The following is a 13,644-nucleotide window of genomic DNA, read 5'->3' as shown; positions in this document are numbered from 1 at the left end:
CACACACACACACTAAGCAAAAACTGTGAGCAATGGCTTTGGACAAATAAACTATGAAGTTGTTCCTCTTCTACGACTGCCTCAAACTGTGATGTAGTCAACAACACGCATTCCGATTGGTTTGCTGGTCGACCTGGCTCAGAAAGAAGGAAAGCCCCATTAGCAAAATACTGTTGCTGGTGTGAAAGATTCCTTTGATTGGATGCAGGGACAAGAAATGTTTATAATGTTATAGAAGTCATCTCCCGAAAGAAAAGTGTGGAAAACTCCTTGAAGGGATGGTTCACCGCAAAATTCAAATCACTATGTCGATGGAAGGGTGGGTGAAGTGTCCACAAAACACTGATGGAGTCTCAGGGGTAAACAGCGTTGGAGCCAAAGTTAATACAATTGTAATTGTATTAAGATTGTAAAATTGTATTAAAAGTAACTGGGGATCCCTCCTTCAAATATAAAAAAAACAACAGATACAAACGTAAATCATTCATCCAAGTGTCGGTAAGCCCCGACAATTAAATTCGACTCGGACCAAGGTCATTTACACCTTGTTTTGAGCCTAAAAGTCCTCTGTGAGCCACATCTGTTCATTTACCAAAGTTTCAAAAAGAACGAACTTCGTAATGATGGATACATGTCAGAGTTGTCATCGTCCGTTCAGCCAGCAGAGCTGAGGAGGCTTCTTGTGGAGCCTGACATGTTTCTGTGTTCTGAAGAGGCCGAAAACTAACAGTATTCCTCTAAACGGGGTTTCACAAGGTGCTTTAGAAAAAGCTGCTATTGTGAGAAACCTAATTAGACCTGGCAATACAACTAGAATGAATTTCCGCTTATTACCCTTCTGAAACCACATAAAAGTGAACAGGATCTAGATTTTAATTTAGATCTTCCCTCAAATTGCGAACACTCATAAAGAGCGGTCCCTAAACATGCCTGATTTCTTTCATCAGGGTCCATCATTATTCCCTCGAAAAACTGAAAAACTCCCCATCTCGCATTCTTAAAAAATCTGCGCCAGAATGTATTGGGTTCTTCCTTTAATCATGTGGTATCCTGCAACAGAGTTTGATGAGATCGTTTCAGTAGCTATTAAATAATCCCGTTCACCATCAAACAAAGAAACACAGACAAAAACAAACTCCTTGGCGGAGGGAACAATCTGTAGCTGATGTGGCTGTGGACTAGCTCAAGTCCACTCTACACTGAAAAAAGAAAATTCTCTACCAACTTAAAAAACTACTGTTACAGTGGTAACACAAAAGTTAAGCATTTTCAAATGAAAGTAATATTTCTGCTCTTTTGTCAGAATGTTAACAAAATTACTTAAAAGAAACAGGGCTCAAGCATCCCCCAAGGCATTGTGGGGACTGTAGATCCACATGAGCATTAGTCCCCCCCCCATAGTATCAACGTATAACACGAACAGCGAGTTCACTCTTGTTCTGAGTGCTGATGCACATGACGCCTCTTGACAGTACGAGTCGTGTTCTTCTAAAGTGCTGAAGAGGACAAGCAGACGCAACGACACAGAATCATTAGATAAAATCAACCTTTATTATAAAAATACAGCCAGAGGTGTCACAGTCATGGGGCTCAGTATGGTAATTCATTACATTTCAACGCAGGAAAGGGTCAAGAGCGTGTGAGATATGGACTGAAACAAATGCTCAGACACACAGAAGAAACACCACAATGGTACTGAGCTCGGCAATTGTGAGGACATAAAAATAGATGAGGACATAAGGTTCCTTCTCAGACCGGAAATGAAGGAGATGGACTGAGTCGTCTTTCACACATCACAGTCATTATCCATTTCTGTCAGACCACCCCCCCCTCCCCCTCCCCCTTTTCATCACATGCCGACTTTTTGGAAAATGGACAGAATCTGTCAGTGTGAAATGAGGTCAGCGATTGCGTCGCTGATGGAAAATCACCTATGGTAGCCACCATATCAGGGACGGACGTGTGCACGCACGCACACTCACACACTTCCTCCCCCCGACACTCGCGGTATCTCTCCGAGACACACACAGATGTGTTGCTAAAGGGTTGCCATGACAACTCTCTTACATTCCCAGTCGGTCAGGGCGAGCGCGAGAGAGTGTGTGTGTGTGTGTGGAAAGTGTAATGGAGTAGAGTCATTTAGGACTCACAGAGGAAAGTCATTTTGTTGCAGAAATTGTAAAGACTGGGAGTTCGGCTGTGGGAGCTGTGACTAAACACTGAGCCCTCCACAGTAGGGTCACATTGTATCAGCCCGACACCAGGCCCTCAGTTTGACAGTGTGTGTCAGGATCTCACACGTGTGCACGTTAAACTCATTAGGTGTGATTTAATTGTGAAGCATCATTAAAATAGGTGATTGGAACCTTTAAGAAACATTTTCATAACGGTGAGGGAAACCCTCTGTTGGTTTGATCAACGCCTTCATAAACAAGAAGCTGAGGGAAACTGAATGGATGTGGCAACACTACAGAGAAATATATTTGTGATGGAGTAAAAATAATTGATCTGAGGTTTGACATGAAACACTTTCATTTGGGCAAACACACAACAGAGGAAAAAGACGTGAAAGTTACAATCCTTTAGTTTCAGGCCTTGTCTACTCTACTGCAAAGATTTTTTTTGAAGATGTTTTTTCCCCTTTTTTCAAAATGAAATCCCGTCCACATTAATATTGCGGTTACAGTGTTCATTTCTGGATAGTGAGAGGAAGTCGAAACACATCTTTATATACCGTCTGTGGCATCGACAGGCAAAACACGGGGTGCGTTTTATTATGAAAAGGTCACGTGTTTGTCATCGAGGATAAAACCAACAGCGGCTTTAGCAAAAAATGCTTCAATAAGACAGCAAACATTTGAGTCATTTTTTATTATAAATATTGCCACAGATATATTTCTTCTTCAACCAGGAGTGAAATCTTAAGGATTGTAACTTGAAAATCCGTAAAAAAAAAAAACGACATTGTCAATTTTTTCACATTTTATATTGCTTAAGAATAACATCGCTAGTTAGCCAACTAAAATCGGAAGACTCGCATCAGCACTATTGAGGCTGGACATTGAACTCAGGGCTGCGTGAGTAGCTACAGACCAACAGCTCACAGTTGGATGAGAGGTCAGGAGTCAGGGCCACGTCTTTTAGTCAAACCATGTACCGGGCTAAACATTAAAATACACACACACACACAACACACACTATTGTGGTGCGATTAGCTTGCATAGGATGGCCAACCAGGCAAATAGTAGAAAGACTGACCGTACGGGGGTTAGAACAGTGACACTAAATATTGGCATTGATAACAAATTAAACATTGGCATTGAAACAGGTTTTGTTTAAAAAAAAAAAAACTGTCTCTCTTTTCATGAAACACCGGTGTCAATGTTCTGTAAATAAAACTCCAACAGGGTGGACAGTCTCCGGAGTCAGGGGGAATAGTGGCGTTTAGACATTTCCGAAGAAACCTGTAGTGATTCAAATTCCTGTTTTTCCCTTTCCTGTAGTGATGCAGCGGTCATCCTGCTCCCTGACTGCACAGCTGCTCCCCGCAGAGCCTCATTACAACAGAACATCAACACTCTGTCTGCCTAAACCTGTTTCAGCCCGAACATGTTTTTACCGATGCTTCTCTTCAACGCCAATAGTCAGTGTCCCTGTTAAAGCCACCTATGATTGGAGCTGGATACTTCAGGATCAATTGAGGTAAAATCGTTCAACACTGAAAAGCTGGAGCGTGTGTCCACACCTCCTCTTGTTCTACTGGGGCCTCACTTGTAACCATTCTGTGCACATCTGTCAGACCCATCGTGTGCGACTGGGTCCAACTCTGACCCAGATACGTACAAGCCTTTTGGAGACGGGAACGTGGCGACTTGGTGAATTGAAGCAGATTGTAGATCCACTTTATCATAAACATTAAACCAGCAGTGTCATAAAATCCTTCATTTGCGGAAAACACGATGAGTAGTTTTTAAACACTTTGTATCAATAGGGACGACTTTAGTTTGCATAGTGTGTGTAAAATCCCTGCAGTGAACATAACTGTGCTGTCAGGCGCACGGAATGCACAAAGCGCACAAAGTGTACTTGAGGCCGCTTAAAAAAAAAGAAAGATAGTGTCTACCTTTTACGGTTTCGTTTCCAAATGAGAGAGGACGATAGGATCCCACTGATGTGTGAAGTAATCGGCCCGATTGCTGTGAACATAAACACTGCGCTGACACTCTTATTGTGTAACGCTGTCGCGATGGATGCACTGGTAATGAGTATACGTGAATGGAAGGATTAAGAGGAAACAAGTCGTATGGATTCTTCAGATCTGTGATCTCAGGTCTTTGTGCCGAGCCGAGTCCCGTATCAGACAGACCGACCCCGAAAGGAGGAACTGAAACATCCCAAAACACAAGTCCTCACCACACTTAGCTGACAGGTAACATAGTGTAATATTAACTGTGCTCATAAAAGACCCTTGAGGGAATAAAATAATCCTGTTAAATTGAATAGAGTCGGGATATCACAGCTGTCTTTGAATTTAATAATGCCTGCTGTTTGGAATGGGATCGTTAAAATGCATAGAGGTTTTATATAGGTGTGCATGTGCATGGTTTTATATAATTTTCAGCTATTAGGCCAACTTACACTTTTAATTATGGATCCTACGCACTGCTTTATAAATGAGGCCCCCGATCAAACTCTCAGGGTGGACTCTTCCTTTTGAGATGGAACAGGTTGGATACATTTAGAGTTACACTGGCAACATCTGACGACACCGGAGCATATTGTCTTGAACTTGTTACACTGCAGACGGACGGACAGACGGACACACAGGCAGGCAGACAGGGTGTCGGAGGGCGCAATGCTACGTCAGATGGAGGAGGACTGTGCAGAAAGGTGGAGCCTCTCCACGGAAGAGCCGACAGTCTCAGAACACATTGGCTGATCTCTGTGTGGCCCTGTCAGGGCAGCGGGCAGCGGGAGAAGGGATAATAACATCCATTCTGCCGAGAGATAATCCAAGGAAAACATTCAGTGGAGGGAACGTCAACCCAATTTCATTTAATCATAAGATGCTGTATCATTTCTGTCAGTTTTCTGTAGACTGGGCCATTGGTCAAATTCAACATTCATACAAATTGCTTTCTTATCTGTTGACCGAGTTGACTTAGCCCTAATCTCCAAAACCCCTGTAGTATGCCCCTAAGGACAGGGCCTAAAATCTGTAGGATCCACATAAAGCCAGTGATTAAAAAAGAAACAAAGCCAAGCGGTTCCGGTTTATGCTACTTCATCAGGCCTGAAGGAGCTTCCTGAGGTCCTGGTCCATGCCCCCCGCACTAAGCTGCTCCAGGCTGTGGTAGCGATGGATGACACCTTCTGCCGTCACCACCACCACCCTGATGCCGTGGGTGTCTTTGCCGAGCTGGCAGCCAATGGCCGAGCTCACGACCATGTCCAGGCCATCGTGGCAACCTCCAGCGTTTCGGTGGTAATGGCCGGAGAAGACCGCCTTCACCCCTGCGGTGGAGAGAGAAGTGCATGTGGTGAATTGGTACAGTGGAGAAACGACACAAAGCGGAGCATTGCATGGGAGAAAACAAAAGCTTTAACTTGTCTTGATTTGGTTTTTGTCGTTTATCTAAAATCAGGATATCCCCATAAATAAGCCACATGCTGTTTAAGATGCCGTGCTATTCACACCGTAGCTGAACTCTGGAGATTTTTCCTGCCAGACCCAGAGTAAAAACAACCGGCAAATGTCAGAATATTAAGTGAGAGTTAAGATGCCATGTATTTCACACCATGTCTCACCCTGTATCTGTCATGTATTCCTAACTGAAAGGGCACCGGGCAGAACTGTTAACAGCCCCCAGCAGGAAATGACCAAAACACAGTATATACAAAAGGATTAGAGATCAATACCAGTGAGTCAATGTCTGCTCCAGCAGACGATTTAAGGCTTTAAATAACTCGCCTCACAGCCACTGGTGTGGTTTTAAAACAAGAACCTGCAGCTCAGGCTCTTCCTATATGATACAAAGATTAAAATGTTCTTTTAATGCACTTAGCATCAGCATAATATCATCACTATTGGTTTATCATATATATAGAATTAATTAGGACTGCACAAGTCCAGACCAGCTGGACAAACTGTTTTCTGGACAGGAAAGGCAAGACATGGATAAAGAAAGAAAAAACTAAAGAAGACAAAGTAGGCAGAAAGAAAGAAAGAAACAGAAAGAGAGAAAGAAAGAGAGACAGACAGAAAGGAGAAATAAAGAAACACGTAAATAAAAAGACCTAGAGAAAGAATGAAAGAGAGAATACTCTTGAGTCTTGAGCCTTCCAGTTGTAAAATATTTAGAAAAACCCAGGGAACTTTCATTAGGGGAGGCACAATTTTCAATTTATTTTCAATTACAAACGACATGGTTAACAGAACAGAGCTGGTGTCGCTCGGCCCTGCGGCACAGACGCGGTGTCACTACAGCTGAAACGACTACACACTTGAAATGACACGGCAAACAAGCTCCACTTTGAATGGAGGCTGCAAAATGAGTTGTTATTTTCTGCGTAGGGACTGAGAAATATGTCTGAGCTTGTGAATCCGGTTCTTTACATTATGGGGAAAAACGTTTATGACTTTCAGAGAAGTAGGTATCACTCGGTATGTTCAATATTAATAACATTTGAATAAACAGGGGAGGGGGGAGTGTGTCATCAGTCTTCGGAGTCCAGCATGTCTTCTACATTCTTGGACCAACTCCAGCACTGGTCGGCAACTGGTGACCAATAATATCTTGTTATTAATAATTTGTCCTCTCTTTATTTCACCATATTGGACTGACACAGGAATTTACAGAATTGTGGCTGCTGATCTAGAATCGCTATCTCTACAGTAATTGATCGTCGAAGTAAAAGCACAATGTTCATTTTGGTGCTTTAACACTTTATATAAAGCTACATTGCAGAGCTTTTATTTTGAAAAACATTGTACTTGGGTTCGAAGATTGTGTCTGTTGTTTTAACAGATCTCTGAAATAGCCAATATGCAATGTATAAAAAAAAATTTAGTAAATGATTCAAAGGTATTCATAAGCCACAAACGTGGGCAGTAATAAAGCTGAAATCGTCATCGTAGATAAACCAGGTATGATGAACACAAAGTTTTCTAACATTACTCTGAACCATAGACTATTTATAAAAACCTCTGCACACAACCTCGTGTGCAAATAAAAAAAAAAAAGTGATAGCAGAACTATTTGACGAGGACTCACGAATGACAGGAAGAACTCTGAAGTCGGCTAATGAGCATTAACGTAGTACAGGCAAACAGCCCATTCAGCCCAAACAGGCACCGCACGAGCTACAGTTAGTCACATGATGCTATGACTGCAGGTGCTGAATTCTTATTTAGTATATGTGTGAGCTTACTCTATCAACTGTGCACGCATGTGTAGAGGTAAGAGGATCTTAGGCAGGTTTTTGGCAGAGAAACCCAGCTGCTCTCTATTTTCTAACTGCATGTGTTTCTAGTGAGGGGAGTCTGGCTGCTGGCTGTCTCGTCTCCACAGACACATCCAGCCAAAAAAAAATAATGAAAACTGGCGACATAAGCGGATAAATTGCAGCCTGTGCATGAAAAAGACATCGGCCTGTCCCAGAAATCTGCGAAACAAAGACAAGGAGGATCCCTCCAAAAAAACGCTTTCTCCACTGGTTCTACTCCGACTTCACTTTCCATGAAATTGCTCAGGATGATCAAGTCGACCGCTCTGCATAATCAAACAGCACCAGAATACAAATGTGACCTAAATTTATATTAATCTCTTGAGCTACGTGAGGACAACGATTGCACATGTTGGACCAATACATTATTAATCTCCCGTAGATTGAAACTGATGATTTGAGCCAGTATGTGTCCAGGCTAAATTCATTCACAATTAAAACCAGCGACAGCAGAGAGTGAAGTCCACCCTCCTGTTATTTAGCCAAAAGCTATTATTATCGAACACAAATTTATCTATTTGCGTTACATGTGTTTTTCCAATTATTACGGCATGTGAACTTTTTCAGGAATCGTTATTCATTCCTAGATTGATTTATTTTTTAAATTGCTGTTGTTGCACTTTTACAGCGATTTAGGAAATTCTTGTTGTGCATTCCTTTGGTTTATCTATTTGTGTCTTTTTTCAGGTCAGTCAGACAACTCACATTCAAACATTTATTGCAGCAGTAGACTGTTTATTGTTTGGCACCTAGGCTCCAACTTAATCACTCCCCCACTTGATTACACAATGATTGGAGTGATCAGCAAATACATTAAACCCCCGTTGCAGCCTACAGGTGGATGCTGGGGTGGTGGAGGGGCTGAAGCAACCGGTAGCAAAACTGCTGCAGCAGTGCGGGCAAAGGGGACGATGGGAAATGTCTCTCTGCTTAAATCGACCACCTGATGAGGTGGGTGTGTATTATAGATGGTTGTGGAGAGTGAGGTACTGTATGTCACATGATGTATGTCACATGATTGGCGTAGCGCAGCTCGAGTTGACTGCCTGAACCAGCTCACCGGCGTGGCTCCATTTATGACTGTCAAAGTAGATTATAAAAAGGAGTTCTATGACACATCTTCTCTGAATGTATTTGCTTAACCCTGAGCCAGGCCACACATCGATTATAGCAATCATCACTTCAATGGAGGGGTTGTAGCATACAGTATAATGTGTGTGTTTGTGTTTTGTGTACTATAGTGTTGTTCTTCAGCACTGACTGTCACGCATTTTTATCTGTCCTGTGGGAGTTCCAGAGCTCATCTGATATTATTCAGTCTCTGCGTCTGGAAACAAGCAACATCAGTGTGAGCCTGAGGACATGTTTGATGGGATCACCTGATGGTTCAGCAGGCAATGCCGATTGTGGAATTGTCGGATCTGTACACAATCCACAAGAGGGTTGAGACTTCTTTGCCACCTCTAGGGCGTAAAAGGAAGTGGGAGCAAGACGCTGATGCCTCGATGGTAAAGAAGTGATAGACAAGAATGAATCCTGTAATAACGATGACGACCGAAAACCACCGGGAGAGTAAAAAGAACTGCTTCAAGCTGAAATGTTTTTTCTGAACCTCCTCTAAAACTCCCAAAGATGCCATGATTAATCATTCCCCCAAATATAGTGTGTGGGAGTGTGTGAGTGTGCATATGTATACACGTGTCAGTGCGTCTGAGTTCTGTCGCCATGTCTCTGATGATCCACATCCCACACAGACGCCGCACGATGCCACCACGCAGCAGCAGTGAGATTCTCCCATATGGATATCACATACTTATGATGCATCCAAAGTTGTAGCTTTAAAAGGTCTAAGTCACAAAAGGCCCTGCTATTAAATGACTTTCCTTTCTACTATTACTTTACTGATTGAGTCTGTTTAACATTAGAAATTATAAACAGATGTCAATGGTGTCATGAGCATTAACCCTGGTAGAAACTCAAATTGGTCTTGTGACACTTCTGTTTGAGTTGAATAAACAAGACTTTGTGTAAATCTGGCTTTGATTGGCTGATGAAGCTACGGTATCGAGGACCAACCAATGCACACACGCCGCCGATCGCCCGTCTCAGCTGTACATCATAATGTTTCACCTTGTTTATAAAGCATCGAATAAGTAACTGAAACCAAACTTACCAGAAAAAATAAAAGCTTGAACATACAGTAAATCAGTGGGACATATGACAGAGCCCGTCTTTGAGAAAAAATGAATTTGATGCATAATTTGACTTTTTAGGTTAGTCCATGTCAGATCTGCTAACATGGAGGAGGGAGGGTTTATGACTTATACTGAAGTCAGCCACCGAGGGGCGATCAAGACTATTCCACTGTTTCCGACTTTTAAACCATATAGACATGAGATGCATGTTGATCTTATCAAGACAGAAAACACCAACAAAAGCAACAGAGTTTCCAACTATTCATTCAATAATATGGCTCCAAATGTACACTATATAAACAAAAAAGTCTCCATGAACAACTAATAACTATCATTTGCTGCAACAATAAGCACTATTCAAATGTTACAATTTCCCTTTGCAAACCTCTCTAATGTCTATGGAGCAGAAAGGATCTCTGGTCGGTCGTTATTGCAGACGACAGGCTTCCTTTCAAGGCCTTAAGTATAGCTGTGAATTGAAGTGGACTGAACCAACACACAATTTTCATGTCATGTAAATGGATTGTCTCGCTCCGCTGGCTTGTCCCAGTGGACCTTATGGAGTAAAACTGATTTCATAGAAACAATTTAGCACAGGCCCAGCGATAACACCCTGTCCCTTTTAGAGCGGCATCATTACACAGGCTTCAGAAGTCAAACCACTCCACCTGGGTCCTCGCCGGCTGAAAACACATCTGTGCGAAGAGAGATGGGCCGGCTCGGAGAGAAAAGCCTTTTCAATTTCCCAAACATTGTCTGTATGTATAAAAGATAAACAATTGAAAAAAAAAAAGAAAGATGGAATAAAGAAGTCGAGAAAGCCGTCTTCTTTGCCGAGCAGACGGAGGATTAAGCTGACCTCTAAAATAGTCTGCCAGAAAATATATGGGGGAAGGCATTCTTTCAAAGTGAGGGGTAGAGGCGTAGATTGCCACCGTAGAACTGAAAAATACACAAAATGAAACACTAGATAAACAAATGAAAACACCCAAAACACCCTCGCATTGCTTCAAAGACGTCACTGCGGCTATTGATTGGTAAAACCAAAAGAGTGATCAGGGTTATATCCAAATTGGTGACCCTCTTTCAGGACATGGGTTGAAATCAGGTCAGGCACTTGCTCTGGTGTGACAAAAAAAGAAGGGTGGTGGTCTGTGACATGCATATTTAATCATGGCAGCAGCAGTAGCAGCTAAATTAACGGCAGAGAGAAGTCTGTGTCCACAGGCAGCCACAGACTCGAATGCAAATGGGAGAGAGATAGCTTGCTACTTATTTTGAATGGGGCCTGGAGAAGTAGTTGTGGGGTTAACGTGGGCACTTGAACCACTTAAACCAGGTTCAAATCAACACAGCATCATTGTCTTAGTTGACCTGGCTGGTGTTGAAGTGGTCCCATGCTTGCTGCATCTTGCTGCCTGCTGTCAGAGGAGATAATGCACTTTCCTTAATCCGTTAAGGGGCCAATAATCCGTAGGTGCTCTTTGTCATGAAACACCAGAGCAGCTGTTTTCACAATAAGGCCAACCTTCAACCCTGCAGGTGCGAACCATACACGGTGTGTGAAAGATGGACGATGCATCTCCACTTCGTCCCGCTGCCCAGAAATGAAGGCAAAATATCCAGGATATGAACACTGCCATTTTGTGCCTCTCAAGCCAGAATCTGCACAGTAGTGCTATAGAGACACTATGGATTTACTTTTGGAGAGCTGCCATGTGGTCCCTTTTTTATAAGTCTATGATGCGACCACCTGCAGTAGTTCTCTGTTGGAGTGAAAACGTGACAGCTTGTAGACATGCACTGCTGTGGGCTTCTGCCGCCTCCGCGATAATGATAGCCGGCCCCCTTCTGGGTAAATAGACATGATTTGACAATGACGAAATGTGATACGCAACCCATTTCCCTTTGCCTCACAACGGCAGCTCCCATCACTTTCTGTACATTGTTACCCAAAGTGCGTCGTGGTACAATCAGTGCGGGTGGCGTGGTGGGATGTAAACCCTTATCCGTGCTAGTGTTAGTGCAGCGGATCAGGCAATAGAGCTATGTCAAGAAGGAAATCCTTCTCCTTCCACATAACCTTTAAAATGTCTGGCTTTCCCTACTGAACAGACGAGCGACAAGGAGTGTGTTAAATATCAGTATCACCTTCAGTAACGGAACGTCGAGCCAAATTTACCCACGTTTCGGTCTCTTCTCTGTGCTTTGCTGTATTCCTCCCCTTTTGTTTCCTTGCAGAGTGTGTGTGCCCCCCGCTCTCTGTGCTGATCATTTCACGTCCTGTCTCTGCGGAAATCCCATTTACCTGTCAGGCCCTGAGACACTGCTGGTTCTTTTGTGCTTTTCTTTGTGATAAAGACTCCCATCTGGGGACTGGCCTTTGCTTTGACAGACAGAGGTGTGGGGGGTGGAGAGGAGGGAAGGAGGGAGGGAGGGAGAAAATGCAAGGAGTAAGCAGGCAGAGTGATGAAAACATATTGAATGGAATCGGGGGGGGGGGGGGGGAATTACCCAGAGTCAAATTGAATTCTGATCAGCGGTGGCAGAGAAAAATTCACCGAAAGGAGAGGGGAGTCCCCTCCAATGCCAGCCGGTGTTTTTCCCTGTGCTTTTGATTTGCTGAAGTCATCTGAGCCGTTTTCCGGTTTATTGGTGGGTCTGATTGAAACAGCTTTTTACTATTTAAATGCTAATGGCCGACGCCGATGTTGTCCACAGAATAAAGGAATAAAAGAATAAAAGAACTAAAGAAACGTCCGTCCACATCTAATCATGTTGGATGTTCGAGCCCGTCCCTTCAGTCCATCCTCCCCTTCTTTCTCATCCCACTCTCCATCAACTCCCTTTCATCTCGCCGTCACTGATTTGCCGGTAACAAGATTGGATTTGCTAATTGCAAGCTAACTTTCTATCTCGCCACTGAACCTCCTCCAATTGGTGATTACTTCCAGGAGTGGCCATTTTCCGTCACACCTTGTCTCCCTCTTCCTCCTCCGACACAATCTCCTAATGTTCCTCTGAACAGAGCTGTCTCCTGTCTGTGTGTGGGAGTGGAACGTGCACGCTCGTATCGAAGGGCGTTTGTCATTAAAGTGCAGGTCTAGGAAATAATTCATCATGAAACGGTGCCTGTTGATAATTTACATGACAGGGGGGATGGATACAAAATGATTTAGTCTGGTGAGGCATGTTGCAGCCCCGGCTCCTCATAAATCACTTCCAGCGATCAGTCACAGCACTGCATTTCACCCCTTTCCTCCAATTACACACATACACACACATGCACACACACATACACACACACATATATACGCATACACACACAGAGAACCACAAAGAGAACTGGCAAATGGCAGCATGTTATCCATTCAACTTTGAGCATGCAAGTATTTTGGCCATTTGGTACCCAATGTGGTGCCTAATCATCCTGAATTCACCAAGCTATAACGCGTTAACAGGCCTTCACAAAGTTAAGAAGTCACAGATGAATCACTGGGTTATATGACCATTTATTCATCGTCACGTGAGAAAGCTGAATCCAATGTTGACCAAGTTCATAAAAGGAGCAGTATGGTTGGGTCACAATTATTTATAGGGCTGGGGATCTTTCGTAATGATATGAGACTATCTGGATACCCTGACCTCCTTCAATTAAATGAAAGACAGTACAGAGATACTTATATTTGGGAAAAAAGGAGGAAAGTCCCAACTCAGTGCCCAATTGGAGCATTAAAGCCATCAAGCCAAGCTAAAAATCTTGGTGTAATTATGGATGGTGATGTGAATTTCAATGACTGAATGAAAGCTTTAACTAAATCTTTTTGGGATTTCGATAATAAAGCTAAGATGAGAGAATTTCTGTCCAAACAAGACTTATTTTCTCCAGACAGAAAACTGCTGCTCGAGTTCTGACTAAACTCAAATTCTTTGGTCTGAGCAC

General features: G+C 43.1%; 1 protein-coding gene across 1 annotated transcript in view; it reads right to left on the bottom strand.

Annotated features, from left to right (window-relative positions):
• Positions 1-1,529: 1,529 nt before the first annotated feature.
• cpped1 (calcineurin-like phosphoesterase domain containing 1) overlaps positions 1,530-13,644 on the bottom strand; it is a 33,768-nt gene continuing 21,653 nt past the window's right edge. Inside the window, exon 6 of the mRNA XM_062414065.1 lies at positions 1,530-5,514. Coding sequence (XP_062270049.1) covers positions 5,288-5,514 — 227 coding nt within the window. The 3' untranslated portion in view covers positions 1,530-5,287. The remainder of the gene's footprint in view (positions 5,515-13,644) is intronic.

The sequence above is a fragment of the Platichthys flesus genome, chromosome 20, assembly GCF_949316205.1.
Source record: "Platichthys flesus chromosome 20, fPlaFle2.1, whole genome shotgun sequence".
Taxonomy (NCBI): Eukaryota; Metazoa; Chordata; class Actinopteri; order Pleuronectiformes; family Pleuronectidae; genus Platichthys; species Platichthys flesus.
This window is presented reverse-complemented; position numbering and strand designations above follow the sequence as displayed.